The sequence below is a fragment of the Gordionus sp. m RMFG-2023 genome, chromosome 2 (genome assembly GCF_954871325.1).
Source record: "Gordionus sp. m RMFG-2023 chromosome 2, tfGorSpeb1-WG-v2, whole genome shotgun sequence".
Classification (NCBI taxonomy): Eukaryota; Metazoa; Nematomorpha; class Gordioida; order Chordodea; family Parachordodidae; genus Gordionus; species Gordionus sp. m RMFG-2023.
Window position 1 is genome coordinate 16,638,787 of NC_088776.1, and position 21,822 is coordinate 16,660,608.

The 21,822-nt window shown below is 26.3% G+C and overlaps 2 protein-coding genes across 2 annotated transcripts; one reads left to right on the plus strand and one right to left on the minus strand.

Annotated features, from left to right (window-relative positions):
• The first annotated feature begins 626 nt into the window (after window positions 1-626).
• LOC135925577 (haloacid dehalogenase-like hydrolase domain-containing 5) lies at window positions 627-19,912 on the plus strand. The gene is made up of 10 exons (XM_065460977.1): window positions 627-742; window positions 785-994; window positions 1,048-1,160; window positions 1,203-1,293; window positions 10,548-10,587; window positions 10,650-10,824; window positions 11,578-11,623; window positions 11,835-11,992; window positions 13,097-13,253; window positions 19,520-19,912. Exons 1-10 carry the CDS (start codon window positions 689-691, stop codon window positions 19,727-19,729), a joined length of 1,254 nt encoding a protein of 417 aa, XP_065317049.1. The 5' UTR covers window positions 627-688; the 3' UTR covers window positions 19,730-19,912.
• On the minus strand, window positions 19,727-20,863 carry LOC135925578 (uncharacterized). Its single transcript, XM_065460978.1, has 4 exons — window positions 20,744-20,863; window positions 20,619-20,700; window positions 20,382-20,569; window positions 19,727-20,251 (listed from the first exon to the last, which is right to left on the minus strand). Exons 1-4 carry the CDS (start codon window positions 20,852-20,854, stop codon window positions 20,162-20,164), a joined length of 471 nt encoding a protein of 156 aa, XP_065317050.1. The 5' UTR covers window positions 20,855-20,863; the 3' UTR covers window positions 19,727-20,161.
• Window positions 20,864-21,822: the final 959 nt, after the last annotated feature.

Below are 21,822 nucleotides of genomic sequence, written 5' to 3' on the forward strand. Positions count from 1 at the left end.
CATAACATCTCAACATATCTTTCAAACTATGGAATTGGAAAAATATGTCGCCAGAATTAGGTACACGAAAATAATCTACATTAAGGATTCCCTTTAACTCGTCGTGGGAATGTTCAAAATTTTAAAAACGTACATCGAAACAAATAATATGAAAAATATTTTTTTTTGACCTTCTTATATAGAATTTTTTATGTTACGAAAAATATTTGTGAAACAGATGAGTATTTTTTTTATCAGTTCATCCTCACTAGGGGCAACATGTAAAGAGGACTTTATTTTTACATCATTATATTATTTCATAAATTCTATCTCTATTTATAAAATATCGCTGGTATAACACAAAACAAAAATTTATAATTTGAATAAAGGACAAAGAACTGAATCATCAATTTAGTCAGCGCGTGACAAGATTGAAAAGTACTATGTAAGATGACATAAATGCATTTTACAAATTGTTGCCTAAATAATATTTATAACTATAAATTTTTCTTTGTCTGCTCAGGTATGGAGGTAAAAGTAGTTATCAAAGGCCTGGAGACTCCACTAGCTTGAAGCGCCAATAAAATATCGTTTGTTTAAATAATCTATTCTTGACCTCACATCAATTGTTAAATCAAGTGACTGGTAACGTTAACCTTTTTTATGATAGATTAAGTAAGTTCAGATTATCCAATATGTTTTGAGAGTTATGTATTTTACAATCGGTAAATTGTTAAAAATCAAATCTAGTATTATCTTAAAAGTAAATAATTACAATCATCTGAGTTAACATATGACATTATAGGTTTACATATCCAAACAATTCGGCCTTTTTATTGATATTGATGGGGTAGTTACTCGAGGTAGAGATGTACTTCCTCCTGCTAAAAAAGCTTTTGAAACTATGATTGATTCTTCTAAATTATTAAACCAACCATTGGTATTTCTAACAAATTCAGGTACAAGTTCTACAGAAGAAAAATCTAATTATTTAACTAAACTTTTGGATATTCATGTACTTTTATTTACTAGTTGAACTCTAAATTAATTTTAAAATGTTAATATCAGGTTAACCCATCACAAATTATAATGAGTTATAGACCATTGGATTTATTCAAAAAATTTTCTACCAAAAATACACTTATTTCTGGACAAGGGCCTATTGAAAACATTGCAACTATGTTTAAAATGTTAATTTCTGTTAATTTTAAGTATTTTTATAGAATGGGTATTAAGAACCTGATTACAATTGAACAACTCTCAAAATCATATCCATTATTAGATATGATGGCAAATGCAAGACGAGAAATTATAGTATTTAAAATATATTTATATTTTTTGTCAGGCCACTAAGAAACTGACTTTCTTTTTACCTAACTTAAAATATAGCCTAATTTCTTAATACTCACTATTTTTTTCCCCATATATTAATATTTTTTTTAAATATAATATGATAACCTAAAAATGTAATAGACTTATAGCAAGAATTGGTAATTTTTTAAATATCACAAATGCTTCAAAGTTTACTTAATCAATATACTGCTTATGCCAAATATTAGGAGTGTACCGTACTACTTTTTGGAAGCCGATCCAATATTCCCAATATTAAATTGATATCGACCGATTACCGATTAGATATCATTCTAATTTTGTATCCTGTAAAGATACCAATGGTTTTTTTAATTTTTATAGGCATGTACCGATATTATATATCGGATTGGGCCAATATTTCACCCATTTTAAAATACCGGTTATCGGCCTATATAAAATTTTCTGATCATTTATTATTTTTGTGCATTCTGTTTATAAAAGTGTGCAATAATCTCTTCAGAATCTTTTGTGAAGCTGGTGATATTGACAGTTACCATTGCCGCAGACTGACCTCTGATAAATTTGATATTTTGGTTTATCTAAAAAGAAACCTTCTATTTATTAATGTTAAATATTATTTTAATTATATATTTCAAATTTCATAACATATTTGTTTATTACTTATTATGTATATAGATTAATGTTATATAAAGTGATTTAATAATAAAAATATTTTATATACTTTTAAAATTACAATTGAATTGAATTGAATATAAACTATAACTGATCATTATAATATATTTAAATGACATAGGTTATGGTATAGTTAAATTTCATATCACTTATTTATATAATAAGTAATAACATTAATCTATTTACATATTAAGCAATAAACAAATATACTATGAAATTTGAAATAAATATTTAAATATATCTAAGATTTCTTTTTAGAAATACAAAAATTTCCAATTTATCAGAGGTCAGTCTGCAGCAATGGGGACTGTCAATTTCACTAAAAACAGATTCTGAAGAGATTATCACACACTTTTATAAACATATTGCCCAAAAAATAACAATATGACACAATGTTTATTAATATTATTAAAAAATTAAACATAAAAATTATTTATAAAAATAAATTGTTTTTTAGATATAACTTTTTATAATATTTTATTTTTTGTTAAAAACGCCATTTTTTATCAGATCGGGGAAAATTATATAATATTTGCCGATAACCGATATTTAAAATGGATGAAATATCGGCCCGATCCGATAAAAATATTGGTACATCCCTACCAAAGATGTTTATTTCTTACAGTTTAAATTTTTAACATTATTGCAAGGTTAAATAACCAATCAATTCAAAATAAACCAAATTTATAAAAATATAACTCCTCCACCATTCTTTCATATTATTACAAGATTATTTGTCTTATGACAACAGATGCTATCTTATTAATTAATTATGATTTCCTATTGACATATTTTATTTTTGAATATTGGACTTATTTGGGCAATATCTGAAAATGTTAAACACCCTATTTTCTGATGTCACATATTAGTGGAATATTTGAAATAAATACTTAAGAAGATTTAAGTATCAATTGTCAGAGTTGGACAGTAATACCAATAATTGACTTTCTATTTTATTTAAAATTTCTAATAACATACTTATATTTGTGTACTTATTTAAACAAATTTTGCCTCTATTTAATTTCCTTGTCAAAAGACAGGTACCCTTTTTTTATACCTTTTAAAATTTGATATTTATTTTTAACATTATATTTTTCATGGATTCTTGTATTGATTTCATTGGTTTATTTTTGTCTTATCTTTATATTTTAAAATTGATATTCTTTATTATTTTGGGCACACCAACTATATTGTTATATTATTTATTGTCCATATATTAGTCATTGTAGTAAAATAATTATTTTCTTAGTTAGTGGGGTGGAATAAATTTATTTATTTATATTTCAATGTTAACATTTTGGATTGTCCTAAATAGTAGAATAGAAGTAGTATTTGGTTGATTTCAATTTGTTGATTGCTAAATTTTTTTTATAATGTATGCTTTTTAATTATATTTATATAAATAATATCAAAATAATATTTTATTATAGTTATTTAAGTACGTGTTTGTGGAAAAAATTCTATATATGATTCACAACAATTTGGGATAGTTCTTTTCTTTTGAAAAGATACACCACTGAATTCATTTATTTGGAATTGATCTAAGCTCATTGAAGCAATAAATATATATTGATTTCTCTATATACATCTGTCTTTTTCCATTCTTATTGTTGGGTAACACCATCCTTTATGACAGTTGTAGGAAATCCATATGGATATATTTTTTATAAAGTACATGTATTTAAGATAATCTTATTTAGCACAAAATACAAATGTATTGTATCTTTTTGATATTTATATTTTTTAATAAAATACTTGTATCTATCTATATCTAAGATTTTTTTTTATAAAGAAACTGTATTCCCTGCCCAACTCTGTAGGTTATTCAATGTGAAAGAAATTATTGAACAGTAGAATGTTAATATACAGCAGGGTTCTGGATCCAACAAAAATTTTACAAGGTTTGGTGTGGGTTCATTTTACCTTTTTTATAAAAAGGGGGGGGGGGGGTTCGATATTGTTGCAAGTTTGGAAATTTAAAAAATTATTTTCAGAGAGATTCGGGTTCAAATTAAATCATCAATCAAATAGAATGAGGTATCAGTTTATTTTGTATAAATAATAATAAAAAACGCTTTTAATATCTAATTTATTAGAGGTGTTGAGGCGAGAATATTCCCGAGAATATTGAAAAGGATAATTCCCAATTTTTTAAATATAAATTTCCCAAAATATATACTAGAAAATTCCAGGGAATTTTGCACCCTTAATTTTTATTACATGAAATTATATTGTCAAAAAATTTGAAAAATGCTAAACAAACAGTGGCCCCTACACTTTCTGAGGGGAAGCGAATATCCCCTAAAGTACTCCAAAAGGACAGTTAATTATTTATTATCTTCGGAAGTGCATTACGTAGTAGGAATGGTTAATAAATATTTATATAAAATTGATAAATTAAGGAAAGCAGAAAATTATTTAAAGTAAACGATAAGGTAAATTAAACGAATTCCAGTCTGAATCATAAGTCTCAAAATTATCATCATCATCACTAGAAGAAGCTAAATAATGTATTAATATAAATATTTTCTATAATTCTCAGAATTTGACCAATCTTTCGATTCTTTAACCTACAGGTCATGTATAATAATGACATCCCTCGTTTTAGTCATAATATAAATATTTCGAAACGTAGACATTTTTTTTGAATTTAAAGGGTAAAATTGGCAGATATCTTCAATGTCATCCTTAACGGATTTTTCCGCCACGACCTTAGGTATAAAAAATTAGGTTTTTAAAAATTTCATTGCTCGTCTCGAACATTTTTTTAAAAATAAATCGAGTTTGGGCTGAGGCGGGCCTAATATTTAAAAAAAATATTCTAGCCGGGTCGGGTTTTGGAAATTTTTTAATACATCTAAATTTATCAATTTTATGTTGAATTTTTAATGTAAAATAAAAACATTATAGAAACTAGACGCTATATAACATATATCATTTATTTTGAGTAATTATAAAAATTAATTTCTATATTTTAATAAATTCGGGTCGGGCCGGTAATGTTTTTAAAAAAATTCGGGCCGGGCTTGAAAAATTAGGCCCGATGCAGATCATTAATTTAAATTTTACTTCTCAAATTAATCAGACATATCCTTCGAAATGGTTCGCAATTTTATACAAGCAATGCTTGTTATCAACAATATTTTATCCAAAACACAAAGTGTTAAAATAAAATTAAATTTTTTTATTCTAAGAACAATAGCACTAGCCATGGTAGAAGTGGCAGAATCCTTTAAATTTGTCAAAACTGCCCTTAACGTATTATATAGTTAAAAAATATTTACAATAGTTTTCTTTATATGATATAACCAGCTTCTATAAATATAAAATAGCATTTTAAATCTAAACAAATACGATAATATTACCGAGTGGTATTCTTGATGCGTAAAAATCATTGCGATTTTGTCAGTACATCACTCTGACATGCTTTGAGCACTGCATATATTTACACCATTGAAATACACATGAATCTCGTCTAATAGTCCGTACAAATTTAGCTAACGCAGCGTTTCAAAACGTAAATAATACATTTTAAATGCATTCGTTTAAATTGGACAGCATTTTTTTAGTTTTAAATGTAAACGTTTCATATTAAAAAATAATAATTAACGGTTTTCAATTTAAACATACCTGCTTTTACGTTTTTTATTTGCATTTTGAAATGCTATGTTAAAACGTTCAATTTGTGCGCACTATAAGATATCTAGAACATTTCTTAGTTCCTTTAGCAATTGGCATAATTGAACAATGAGATTTAATCATGACAATAGCACCAAATAAAAGCTCCTTCGAGGTTTCAGCTCTAATTAAAGCCTGTACTCCTATCATCCTTCCTTTCAAATTTGAAGCATTATAATACCTTTGCTTAACTAAGAATTCGAGGGGTAGATTCATGGAACTAAATTTGCATATTATATTTTTTTTAAATCAAGACCATTCGTTTTACCATTTTCAATATATCTTAATAACAAAACTATTGCTTATGATTTCGAATCATATGGTACCATCAACTATAATTGAACCTATTAAATTCAATCTCTTTTTAAATTTTTCTATAACCATATTTTCCATGGTTTCAATGAGAATATTTGTATTATACGACAATATATTAAAATATAATTTGGATTATAATCCTTTTTGTTTTTTCTCCCTTCTTTTTTCTTCTATTTTTGAGTATACAATTTGTGGACAGGTCCGAATCTGCAATTAGTTTGATAATGTTTTTAAAAGCTACTATTTCAAAGCTTTTCTTTATATCAAAATAGCCCACCATATATTTTTCTAATATGGTCTGTCCATTTATCATCTCTTATAAAATGCTGTAACCTTTTTTTTTGGTTAATATTTTTGGGCATATTTTGAAATTAGAAAAATAATTTTATAAGACAAGAAATCTTTTGGTTATGGATGGGTGTGGTAAAACAAAAAATGAAATAAAATTTAAAAAAATAGTACCCCTATTCAAATTTTAAGAATCAGTTGCTTAGGACCCCCCCCGTCAGTACGGCGCGGAAATTTTGGCGCAAGACAATTTGGCGCGTATCTAATATAGTGGCAATTTATTATAAATTTATTAGTATAAAACAAGAGGATCATTAAATAGAAATCATGTTGAGGGTTGGTTCTATTAATAAATTTATTATTTATTTTTTTACAAAAATATTAGTTTTATTTACAAAAGCGTAATTAAATAATTTAATGATATCAAAAAATAAATTAAATTAATATACAAATATTTATACCCTGATTTCCTTGGTGGACCAATTTACCAAGTTATAAGGTATGTTGATCCAAAAGAAATCAAATTATTTTTTAGAATTATTAGTAAGGGATCAACAAAAGTGAAGCCTCATGATAGAAGTTGGTATTTCTTAATGATATCCAACAACGATTGTATTAATCTAGAAAATAATTATTGAAAAATAATTTTTTATTTAAGACTGAAACTCATATTGTCTTGAAAGATTCTATTAATTATTTTAAAAAATAAATATTATGTTAAAAAATAATCAAAAACGAATTAAGCACAATTATCTTATTTATTTATAAAATGTTATTGAAAATATTGATATACCCTATTCATAAACGCATTTAAAAATTATTAACATTTAAAATAGTTAAATAAATTTTTAAAATCGGCCCGATTAAAATTTTAACCAAAATAATATTACGTAAGATTTGAGATTTGGTAAATAGTGTCCAAACCTTTCTTCCATATATGCGCAAAATATCCAGGCTTACATAATATTATTTAGGCTTAAATCTTAATCTGGCCGTTTAATAACACCAACATACCTTATAACTTGGTAAATTGCTCCATCAAAGAAATCAAGGCATAAATATTGGTTTAATAAATTAATTTTAATTGTTGATAATTAAATTTTTATTGGTATTAGGCACTTAGTAAATAAAATTGTAATTTTTTATTAATTAATAGGACCACCCCTCAAAATAACTTCTATTTAAAGATCCTTTTTCATATTAATAAATTTATAATAAATAGCAATTATTTTAGATACGCGCTGAATGACATTGAACCGTTGTAGGGGTCACTGATAGGACATTTGTATCTTAGTACACTAGGAGTAAAACAAAATAAAATTTGGATGTTACCTAATTTTTTTAACTTATGTTACAGAAAAATTGACTAAAGGAAAAAAATTTGGGTTCAGCTTTTGGGGAATAGTCCAGAACTTTGATATAAAGACATTTAAAATCCACGTCCAAAAATGATTACAAAATTAATAATAAGAAAAAATATAGATCACCCTCACTCTAATTTAATAATTCTGAATAGAGATCTATGAAAGGATCACACGTCTGTTAGTATATATGTCTTTATCGAATTATTAAAATTAATTGTTTATATTATTATTTAATTTTTACTGTTTAGATGAAAATTAAATGTTATTTGATTATTTTTTTAAAAAAGATTTAAATATTTTATTATTGTAAAAACTTTTACTTTTTATATTTTATGAAATTAATAAATTTTTCAATGTCATAAAAACAAAAACCAAGGATTCTTAAGAAAAAATAGTTATTACCAAAAAAGTGTTGAAGGAATTGTTATTTATATATTTTTTGTTTGGATCGACACTGCCACAATGGTGATAATATTTATTAAAAAAATTATTGTATTCAAAAAGCATTTGTAAAATAGTCGGTTAGTGCATATATCATTAATTGTTAAGTTCTGAATGAGAATCCAGCAAGGATTGAGCTTTTCGGAAAGCGACCTGGTGATTCCATCTCTCTCTCTCTCTCTACATATATGTATATATAAATGGAATATTGAGTTTAAAAAAATTGATCTTTGTTTTGTTCTTTAAATTTCTTTATATTAACCTTGGTAGTAATTAAAACCCGAAAATATAAAGCATATTTTGAATTCCGTGTTTGAGAATTAATTAGAAATTTAAAGAGTATTTAATTTCATGATAGTTCGAAAAATTCAGATGACGATTAAGAGTTGTTAAAATCGTAGAAAAGGGGAAAGTTTAATATAACTATAGAAGAAATGTCCTGACTTACTGGAAAAATGTAAAAGCTTAACATATCCAAGCTTTATAGAATAACTTCAACTTTGTTCTCACAATTGATAAGCAGGTACATATTGAGACGACTTTTTTTTTATTTGGTCTATCTAAAGGTCCAAAAAATTCTCGAAATTTATGAAATATTATTAGGGAAGGAAAAAAAAATATTTGTTTTTATAAATATAGAAAGTTAATTTATTAATCTAATTTTTCTATAAATTATTTAAATATTATAGTTAAAAAATAATTATCAAATTCAAAAGAACCAGAACAAACTGCCATTACCGCGAATTCTCTTACAAATCATTCCACGAAGAAGCTACCATCATTTTATTTTTATATTAAAGCAATCTTATTTATGTATTATATATATCAAACCTTAGCCATATCATGTATACTAACTGTTATGGTTGGACAGACGGATTCCACCGTCAGGGAAGGGAAGATACTGTCCATGTTCGGGGGTCCAGGATGGTCGATGATGAAGACCGGGGGGCCGGTTTTGGATATGATTTTCGTCATGGAATCACCTGGACTAAGTCGAAAAATTAATGAAACACGAATTTATTTTAATTGGTAATCAAACAGTAAAACATCAATTTCATATCATATTATAAACAACAAAACAAAATCAAATATTTAATGATCACAATTCATTTTCTGAGGTCTTTATATAGTCCCCCTTTTCAGTCAATCAATAATAAACAAATATTATTTTCATGTCCCTGTCCATCTCGAAAACTGGCTAGAACCAGTTTTGAAGATGAAATCAAAACAGGGTTGGTATAAGTGAACAAAGAAAAATATAAATGGTAATATACGAATATTGTACAAACAAAGAGAAAAATATAAATGATAAACAAGTTATATCGTACAAACAAAGAATAATATAAATTATAAACACGTTGAAACACAACACTAACACTAGACCATATCAGGCCTTTTTATATTTAATAAATATGAATATATCCATAGTCTGCTTATAATATACAGATACTAATCCTAATCCATCAGGATATATATAATATAATTTTCATAAATTATTCTATCATGTAAATCGATATTTATATTACAGTAATATCTTATAAAAATCTCGCGAAACGAAATTTATCCTAAAAGTGGACAACTCATTATAGATTCCGAGTTTCTTTATAACTTTTAACATAAGGGCTGACTATTAAGTTTTAATGGTTGTTACATACATGGCACGCGATCGAAAAATTACCATTACATTACATTGTACAAATTACATCGCCCAAAACCTGTCTCCTCATATATTAACCGAACCCTAACTAATAATTAAAAAAACATTCACTTATTGTTTTATGATGAATTTAAAAATAAATAAACAAAACTGGTGCTTATGTTATTTTTAAGTAAGTTTAATCAGTACTTATTTTTTTTATACCTCGAACTCTGAAAACTTGATTCATGGATTTTTCACTGAACCCGAACCCCCATATATTTTAAAGCATGAGATTCATATGCTGATAAGTTATGACCTATGTCAACAAGAAGTTCGAACTTGGGCCTGCTCATTTTTTTTCTCGCTTAAACGAATTTACTAGTTTTATCGAATTCGTGGCTAATTATCAAAACTAATGAATATTTTTTATATTTCACTGCGAATCCGTGCTACTGAATGTAAGGTTAGAGAGAATATCAAAATATAAAATGGTTGATTTGACCTGTCTGATCCCACCAAAACATGGATATGATTTTCTCGGACTCGGTCTGATTTGGATCTTGATTTAAAATTTTATTATAGATCAGACACACAACTTTGAAAAAGTATTGGGATAGGTCGAACAAAAAAAATTTTGGAACCGAGTCGGACCCGAAAAAATAAGTCCAAAACTATATAAAATTCCACAAGGGGCCTATTGGATGCTTTCTATTTCGAATGTTTTTTGAATGAAATATAGTAATTCTGATCTCTACCATATTCGTTTCGCCTTTATCTTGCCTTATTATGTAAATGTTTAAACTTAAATACTCTATTTATAATACTTAAATTACACTTAGGTAAAGGATAACATGAAAAGCATCTTGCCAAGAATTGAAGGTAAGGTAAATTTTATTTTTAATTTATCTTAAAATGTTAATTAATTTTAAAAAAATATTAAGCAATTGTACTATTTGGTGAGCCCGTCAATTGGGAAACGAGCCTACAATTAATTATCGATGTCCTTTTAACAGATGGTTATATAGATAAAAAATTCGAAATGTTTCCTTATCCCCATATACCCATAATTTCATGCAACTCAGATTTTATATGGATGGCTCAATGGAAAAACCCAAGGTTAAATTGAATCAATTATTATTATTCGCTTTTTTTGTCATACACTTATATTATTATCTATTTAAATTTCATTTATGGGTTGAATTACATCGATTTCGATATATCCTGGTCTCCCATGCTATTATTTAATGAAAATCTTTCTTGGGAAATTTCTGGAAAGTTTGATTTTAGAAATGGAAAAAAAAATTAAATCAAGCTTTATGGGGGAGGGGGTTTATTAAATAAAAAGGTATCATGTAAGGCCACTTCCAGACAAGTCTTTTTTTTCAAACTTTAAATTTCCAAACAAAGGATTATAATTTGTCGAATTCAATTTTTGTCATGATATAAATTTGCCACCATTAATAATCATTATTAAAAAAACAAAAATTTTTATTAACATTTTCATAATGACTAATTTATGTAAGCGACTGAATTTCTTGTCGGTACTAGTTTTAAAAAAAAATTAATTCGACAAATTGCTTAAGGCTTGTAGAAATCGCTTTGAAAAACGATTTTCCCGGAAGTGACCTAAGATAAATTTTTAAAAAAAGATTTGAACAATACCTTTTGTGGTAAATTTTCTAAGCCGCCATTTTTTAAGTAAATGTATCTTGTTAGCCCGTTGACTAAGATTAATATCATTATATTGAATAATGCATAAATATATAAATGATTTAAAAACATCATGGACCCGTGACTATTGATAACCATAATAGGTTTTGGAATTTATATTAGTTTTTAAAATATTTTATTGCTTTGTAATGTATTTAGGCTTGGCCATGGCGCCTTTTTATCATGCCTGGAATCCCTTTACAAAGTATATTATTTTTATAAAATATAAAACCTTTGTTTTATAATTATAACGAGATTTTTTATATGGAAAAGTGATGCAACTTACCATAAATTTTTTATAATTTTAAAATTATTTGTTGAACAATATTTCCCAAATTTGTCAATTTTTCAAAAATTGAAATATCGTGTTGACATTTTTTTGATGCAATTTAATTTTTATTCTTTAAAAATGCAAGAAAATGACTGGGAAAGAATTGATATATTCTGCTATTTTGGGTAAGCCTAACGTGTTAAACTATCTATACGCTGAAAAAATATTATACGAAAACGCTAAGAAAATTAACCAGCATCATCATTCAAACCCAAGCAATATACAAACAATATATGCTATAGGGTGTATATTTATATTCAAATTTATAAAATTATTGTAAAGCTTAAGTTAAGTTTTATTCAGATTAAAAAATCTAATTGTTAGCTCGCTGTTCAAGTGTCAGATAAAATAATTAGAGGTTTACCGATGCCAATAGCGCAATTAATTTTTATTTATTTAGCTTTTCATCTTTCCTTATCGAGGTACATAAAAAGTTATACAATTTTTTTTGGCGCTTGGCTTCTATTAATCCCATTTTAACTATTCCTTTTAAGTCATGCCTTATAGATAAACCAGCAAAACAAAATAATATAAAGATATTATTAAGAAACACTAATAAATTATAAAAAATCTAATTTTCCCATTATCTATACTTGCTTTACAATTTTTATATGACCATTAATCATTCAAATAAGTCTAAATTATTATATAAAAATTTAAATAAAATTAGGTAGAGCTCGATTTTTATTTTCCAAGTTTAAGTAATTTTGAAATATGTAAAACACTAGTTTTGAAAAATTGAGTATCAAGTGGTATCGGACTATTACCTTGCTGATAGGTAAAAAGTGGCTTAATAATTTAATGTTTTTAAAATAGCACGTCCACAAATAACTATGACTATAGTTGATATTTATTTTGGCACCCTTTTTAAACCACTGTTTTTTTAGCCACAACCAGATGGCGTAATTATCAAGTAAATTCGATCTAGAGTTATGTTTAAGCAAATATATATCCCAGAGATCTGCAGAATTTTTTTAAAAAAAAACCCGGGCCGGGCCGTATATTTTAAAAACAATATTTTAAATTGCCATTATTACCTATAAAAATTAAAAATAAATATATTATAGTTTGAAAAGATCCGGGCCGGGCCTAGCAAATCGTACCTCTGCAGGTCTCTGATATATCCTAACATAATTAATATGATTTTTGGCTACACTATAGTCAAGGTTTGAAAAAAAACTAAACTATTAAAAAAGCAAATCAATAGATAAATACATTAGTTTGCGATTTGCATTATAAAATAGCAAAATTGTGTATTTAATATGTAATATTTAAAATATAATGGCTCGTTCCTACCTATATAAAAATAAGACATATTCGTAATTAAAATATATCATTTTAAATAAGTGACAATATAGAATCCGACATTGTAGGAGGTAATATTTACAACAAATTACTCGACAAGAAAATCGAAAAATCTCGCACACAACATTCTGATTTCTCTTATCAACATTTATTACATGATAAAAATTATGTCGATTTGGTAGATTGGACTCAATTATCGGTTTAATTTATATTTTTTAAATTAATTAAATAAATTAATTTTATTGAAATCGCAAAGTATAATTATTTAATAAATATACAATATATAAGCAATCTTTTATGTTTTTAAAATGATCCAGTTTCTGGGCTTGTCAAAAGGGTTAGTGTTCATATAAAATATTTAAAAATCGTATCAACTGGGTTAAGATAATTTATAAGAAATTCCAAATATATTCATCAATAAAATCTTTTTCTATCACTATTTCCCTTTAAAAAAAAGCTGAAATTCCTGCGAAAAAAAATAGAAACGAAATTTTCGGGTAAACATTTTTAGGCGAAATTTTTTTATTTTTGCATTTAATAAATAGACACACACACGAATAAAAAATATTACAATCGGCAAAATGAATTAATTTTATTATCAATATGATCTGGAAATTTTTTCAATTTGTTTTTGTTAACGCTTCTTTGGCCCAACAAGCATTTTTATGCACAGAAATTTTAATTAGTATTAGCGCCCCTCCTTTTAAAAATCAGGAGCGGGAGCAGGAATTCACTCCTTTTAGGACTGGAGTGGATAAATTTAATATATATAATATTAAATTATTTTTTAAATATTAATAAATCTTATTTATTAATTAAAATTCAAAAAAAATGAAATTTTATTTTAAAATTATGCAATATTAAATGTTGAGCCTTAGTTTTTCATCTAATCAGTTAAAATATTAAACATAAGTTTTTCTTTCTTTTTATATTGAAAATTTCTTGGAAAATGTTGTAAGTCATATTAATATTCATTTTATAGATATATGATAAAAAATAGTTTTTGATATTATGGATCCAGACATCATAGAAGAAGAAATTGAAATAAAAAATTAAATTATCTATTTAAAATTACTTTATTGCAGATTTTCAAATGTTTATAATGATGAAAATGTCATTGCTGCTATTATCCATCCTTCATTCAAATTAAATTTGGAATGGATAAAATGTGCACAAAATATGGAACGAAAATACAAATTTCAGGAACCCTGCAATGATTTGGAAGATTTTTTTAGATTCCAAAAATGATCATCAGGAAGATAATATATTAGACAAATATTTTTTAAATAATGATATCAAAATTACTATTTTTGATAAATCTCCTAAATTAAAAAATTTTTTTATAAAATACAATACCCCGCTTCCCTCTAGTGCTCCTGTTGAGCGCCTGTTTAGTATTGCTAAACAGGTTTTAGGGGAGAAGTGTGGGTGTGTTAGATTCAAATTTAGAAAATTATTACTTTTAAAAGCTAATAAAAGATGATATATCATTTAATATAAATAAATTTTTGATAAAAAAATATGATTTTGTTTCGTGTACTTTCTAAAAAATGAAAATCAAAGGTGCGGCTATGGAGTGACACTCCATTACTTGAAGCGGGATCTAGCTACTTTTAAAAAGGAGCGTTAACAACTCTGGTATGATGGGACCCGTTAATGTTATTATTGAGAATGCAAATTATTTTAGAATATGTTTTTCTCGTATACCTGTCATAATGAAGTTAATTAAGTGAAACCCGTATTAGCATCTTGCGTAATTCATGGGATTGTGCTAATAAAATTTTCAAACTTTCTATTGTTCATCCCACTTAATGCTACAAGCAAATTTGAAGCAAGAAAAAAGATCGCCACTTTTTTATTAAATAGAATAGCCAGTTATTACAAAAAAAAATTAACATATTTAATTACTAAAATTATTGGAATAATATCTACCTATTTTGCATATCAATTAAAGCTGTTAGTCATCAACGTTTTCTATTATAAATTCCTATCTAGGGGGAGGGAGCATGGAAACATACCTTTGTTTGCCTGTTTTCTTAATTATCAGTTTAAGTTAAATAAAAAAAATTCATCTCCTTTACACTCTTCTCGCCCTCAAAAATGTATATAATATATCACAGAAAAATAAGAATTAATAATTTTTTAAAATAATGACTAATTCAAAATTTAAGAAAAGAGCATTTTAAGTGATACATGGCAAAAACGTTTTCACCCTGTTATGTACAACAGAGCTACGCTAGGTTTTCCTCAAATCCATCAGGGGGAGAAAAATGAGGAGCCCTTCACGCGTTTGTGGGCAAGCCTCACTTACTTGTACGCGCAATAGTCCTAGGACTATTACTTAAACGTCTGTGGGCTCATTAAAAGGGAATGGGCAGAGAAACACAGCCCACACCCACGAATTGTATATGTATTTAATTACTTTATAGGCGAAGGAAGGGCCGATTTTAATTTTAAACTACTTATGATAAGTAAATAAAATAAATAAATGAAAAGCTAGTGTCAATGGAATATGAGTTATTAAAAAAGTGAAAACCCCAAATTATTTTATTAAAAAAATGTAACCAGGCTAAAAGCCTGCAATAAGTGGGGCTAAAACCCCTCATTAAAATTTATAGGAGAAATCCATAAATTGTACTAGTGTTGTTGATTTGCTTGGTCGTAAAATTTACGACCAATTTTGTGCTCATGCCTGCTCTGAGCATAGACCCGGGGGTTTGACCGAGGGGGGAGTATAGGATCCATAAATAGAATTTATTAATTTTCATGCTAAACATCCTTTATGATTTTTTAGATTTCACATGTTTGCTATATAATTATAATAACAATAAATGATTTATTATTTAGAAATAAGTTTTTAAAGTTTGGAAAATAAAATACATAAATGGTATTTTAAATTAAAAGTGCGAATTTCAGAAAAACCAGTTTAAATAGGATAAAAAACAACTCATAATAAATCATATTCACAAGAGAATAAATTGTGATAATTTAAAAGAATATAAATTTTTAATGCATATAAAATACTAAGAATTCCTGAAGGGGAAAAGATTTGTTTTGGCTTTTAAAGAAAACGGAGTATGTATGATCAAAAATAAATATATAAAGCGAGAAAAAAAATAAGAAGTATAGAGTAAAAATAATTATAATTTATTTTTTATATGCCCAGACGATTTTTAAAAATTATATATATATATTATTTATTTTCTACCTCCCCTGCTTTGCCTTGATTGAAAGAAAAAAATATTATTTACTTTTCTTTATTTTTTCCTTTTTATTTTGTATATTCTATTTTAATAATTCAGTTTTTATATATAATATAAATAAAAGAATAAAATATTTTTTTTGTGTACTATAAATAAAATATATAATATTTAGGTTATATATTTTTTTTCTTCCATGTGTATCATAAAACTTATATATTTCATGTCGTGATCGTGAATAGCCGCGAAATCCAAATTAAAATATTTTTCAATAACCAGAACAAGAAATAATCACATGCCTCAAGCATATGAAAAACAACAAAGCTAGGGGTCCAGACGATATTCCAATAGAAAGTCTTAAAGCACTAGGAGATGATGGAATACATCTCACAAATCTGTAAAAAAAAATACTTGGAAATGAAGAGGTTCCCCCAAAATGGAGGCAGAGCTATCTAGTTCCTATCTTCAAAAATAAAGGGGATCCACACAATTGTCAAAATTACAGGGGCATAAAACTAATGCCACACTGTCTAAAACTATACGAAAAAATAATAGAAAAAAGATTAAGAGACATAATCGAAATAGGAGAGACTCAGTTTGGCTTTATGCCTGGAAGATCAACAGCTGATGCTATCCACGCAATTAGGCAAATGAATGAAAAATACAGGGAAAAGAACAAAAAGCTACACATGGTCTTTCTCGATCTAGAAAAGGCCTTCGATAGAATCCCAAGAAAACTTATCTGGTGCGCGCTACGCCACAAAAAGGTTCCCGAAAAATATATAAGAATAATACAGGATATGTATATGGGCCATACAACAATGGTCCGTAGCACAACAGGTACTTCAGCAGGCTTCACAATAGCCGAAGGAGTTCATCAAGGGTCGGCTCTCAGCCCACTTCTCTTCATTACAGTAATAGATGTATTAGCACAGTCTATACCTCAAACAATCCCGTGGAATATGATATTTGCAGATGATATTGTGATACTTGCCGAATTCAAGGATGAAATGAAAGAAAGATTAGTGAGTTGGATAAATATCCTAGAAAAGCACGGACTAAAAATAAATAGAGAAAAGACGGAGTATATGGTGATAGGAGGAGATGAAACAGAGAGTATTGATATAAATGAATGTCAGATATCGGCAATTGAAAGCTGCAAATATTTGGGCTCCACTATACAAACAAACGGCACAATAGAAAAAGAGATAAAGAGTAAAATTAATCATAGGTGGTTAAAGTGGAGATCTTTATCTGGAGTGCTATTTGACAAAAGAATCCCACACAAATTAAAGGGAAAAATTTACAGTTCCATAGTACAACCAACTATTCTATGGCCAACCAAAGAATCAGACGAGAGAAGTCTACAAACTATGGAGATGAGAATGCTGAGGATGATTGCTGGGGTAACAAGAAAGGATAAAGTGCACAGTACAAGAATACTAAGTTGTTTAAAGGTAGTGCCCATTAAGACTATGTTAATGGTAAACAGACTTAGTTGGTATGGGCACACAATGAGAAGGAAATAAGGTTGAGTTTGAAAGTGATAGGCAAACGTAGAAGAGGAAGGCCAAAACTTCAATTGGACCATAAAGTTAGAGAAATATAAAGAAGTAATTAGATAAAAGAGATTGTATGAATAACATAAAGTGGAGAGAGATGTTGAAGGAGCTTACCACCAGAAAAGGTGAAAGCTAAGGAGAAAAAATAAATTAGTCTATTAACATCACTATCCATATTGATAAATTGTGATGAAAGAATATTCCAGCCCCAAAGACCTATACCCATCCACATCCACTTGGAATAATAATTTAGTTTACAATTAAATTATAATAAAATTACCTTTTATTTAACATTGACACTCATATCAATATTTTGAATTGATGAAAATATTCCTGACCCCTCAAAACTTAGATCCACCCACTTAACATAATAATTATGATTACAATCAAAATATAATTAAATTAACTTTTATTTGATGCCCGTATCAATATTTTGCCTTTAAAAGTATTCCTGACCCCTGTAAACCTAGAACGCCCACTTAGAATAATAATTTTGATTACAGTCAAGATATAATTAATTTACCCATCCCATATTATTTTGTGTGGGTAAAAATATTCCTGACCCTCCAACCATTATATTAGCCCATCAAGAGAAAACGCTTGTCCTCCTAATGAATAAATCTTTTGATTAGCTCTCGGATATATATTAAACATATATACTTTCCTAAGTTCAACAAAAAACAACTATAAAATTATGCTCGGGTTTGTGCTCAGAGCTGGTTTAGTCAATTTTTAGCAGGGACCCAAACCGTTATTTATAACTCAGTATGTAAAAAATTATAATGGTTACGGTTCTAAAGAAAAAATTTATAAAGGTTCGGTTCAGTTCAGCTAATTATAAAGGTTTATTACGGTTAGAAATTTTTTTTTATTGAAGCAACATCATTGTCTAATTTATTTCTATTATAAGCATCTATGAATTACATATAAAAAAAATATATATACTCATTTTTAAATATATTATTTGAACGTATATGTAATATATTTTCTAATATAAATGGATTCATTTTTGCTCATTGTAACAATAACACAAATTTTAGCTCGGAAAAGGCCTTTTCTACAAAAACTTGTGTTGCGGGAACTGTAAGTACTATAAGAGCAAGTTTATATAATTGAGAATATTCAAATTATTTCCATTTCTAAAATATAAAAACTGAACTGGTTGGTTTGTTATGGTTCACGAGTCCCTGATTTTTAGACCCAAACCCTGAGTTTCACACAACCAACCAATTAACAACACTAAATAGTACTTTATCCTCCTTAGCAACCTTGCATATTTCTTAAACATTTGTAAAACACAAATAATCTGCTTGTATAAAGAGTGATTGGATAACTACAAAAGCATCGTACATCAAAGCAAGATCTTATAATTTTGCAGATTTCTAATTAGATGAGCACTTAAATTTTAGTTCCTTTTTAGCTTTAAATGATTCCATCACCCTGAAAACTTCTGCCCATCCATTATACCATAGGCATGGCCTGTCCTAAATATGAAATTTTTGAGTGACTTCCCTCCCATAAATTTATTTAAGGCTTTCTACAAATAGCTATTGATATCAGTTGTTTAAATTAAAATAAAGACATTCATTGCTGGATGATAAGATACTATAAGTCATGATTTTTAAAATATTATTACTTATGGTCTAAAAATACTCAATTTTTCATTTTATTAGATTGTATAAGAATATAAAATAATTAAATAGGATTTAGATACAAGTCATGTAACTCAATGTAAAACGATACTAGTACAAACGGGCGTTTTCCACTCAAATTTGGATGAGGAAAGGGAAAAGGCATATAAATTATCGTACAATCATAGGGATACTAAGGCTGATCCCTCTATGAAAAGGGCTGATTATGTTGTTAAAGATTTGATGGAAGCACTAAAGCTTATACGCAAAATTGAGGCATAATAATTCTTTTTATTAAAACAAAATATGTGTAATATATTAAATTATATAGGGAATTTTATGGATAGTTAAATATTTATAAAATTTGTAAATAATTTTTCGATAGTTAAAATATTTATCACTTCACTATCATTAATCATATAATGATATATATACATTAGCCATAAATTAAATGCTCGATTAATATATGTTATAAGAATATTTTTAAATATATTTATACCTAGAATAAAAGCTTTTGAATGTTTTAATATATGTACAAAATAATATTCATTTTTATTGACTGTGTTTTTTTTATAAAATAAATAAATTATACAAGTGAAATAATGTATTTAGATTGCATTTTATAATGTGTAAGGGTGGGGGGGGGGGTATCATGATTTTTCTCCTAGTTGATGTTATGATTATGAAAAATTTTAGAGAAAAAATTATTTTGCTTTAATATAATCCTGTTTTTTTCATGATCTTTAAAAATTCTTCCTCGTCAACTTTTCCATCATTATTTTTGTCAGCCTCTGTTATCATGTCCTTAAAAGGTAAAACAAAAGAAGGATTTAACCTCTAAAATGTTTAAAGCTAAAAAATATAATGCAGCCTAAAAAAGGTATACCTAGATGAAGTTTTATATTACGAAAATTAATAAAAAAGATTTAATTACTTCTAAATCCTTTTCATCAATATCATTTATGCATAATTCCTTAGCTATCCTTTTTAGATCTTGTAATATTATGGAACCTTTATTTTGAGTGTCAAATAATTTAAATGCATTAGTCATTTCAGAGTTTGTATCATTTTCACCAAACTTCTTAGCCATTAATTTAACAAATTCATCATATTTAATATAGCCTAAAATTAATATAAATAATATTATGTGAAAATTAAATCATATATTAACCTGATTTATTTTTGTCATGTTTAGATATAATATTTTTAATTTCTTCAGTTTTTGGTTCAAATCTTAGAGCTCTTAGCAAAAACTATTTTATATATATTGAATTTAGTGTATTAATTATATTATACTTTTAAATCTTTGTTTTTAATTTCTTTCTTTTTGTCCACATCAAATGTATCAAAGTTGCGATTAATTTCTTTAAGTTCCTCTAATGTTAATTGGTAATCATTTCGATGCATTTCAGATAAATTAAATGAACGTATGGAAATTATACACACATTTCGGGTTAATTTTTTTGTGAAATTATTTGATATAAAATTTTTATAGTTTATTTATAAAAATATTTGATATAAAATTTTTATAGTTTATTTATAAAAATATTTGATATAAAATTTTTATAGTTTATTTATAAAAATATTTATATAAAATAATATCAAAAATATTACAAATTAATTTATATTCCAAACAATTTTGGTGTCTATTCATTATAATTTAATTAAAATAATTTTTTGATTAAATAATAGTCGTATCATATTTTAATATAATAAATATGATGTTTTGCTGGGACTGCTGCATAAATAATATAAAGAAATTATTTTTTAAACGATAAATATCGATGAAGCAATATTAAACCACGAAGACAATTTAATAAAAACAAAAATCAGAAAATACAAAATAATATGTTGCTTATATGATAAAATATTTAAATTATTACCGATGGTAAAAAAAAATACCTTTCGAAATAAATTGAAACTTCTAAAATTGTTTTTGAATGTCATTAAAATTAGTTTGATTGTTTTTTTGAATGTCATAAGTCATAACAATTTAAACTAAGATTTAATAAAAAGAAAGAAAAAACAATTAAACGATTTGTTAATAAAATATTAGAAATATTTTTGCTGCAAATTAACAAATAAATTTTTTCACCGATTAATCAGTTTCCTTTTTTTAAAATTATTATTAACTATAGAGACCCTTAAAGGAAAATATTTATATTTAATAGTTGTATTAATAAAAAATTTAATATATGTTAGATACAGTTATTATTGAAAAGTTGTCATTAAAATATAGTCGCTATTTAAGAAATAAATTTATTAAAAGGAGTTTAAATTAATTGACTTAAGATAATACTTAAATAATTTAAAATAAAGTTAATAAGTCAATGTGGGATAAAAAGTAGAATCAGTAAAATTCTCATAATTAGTAA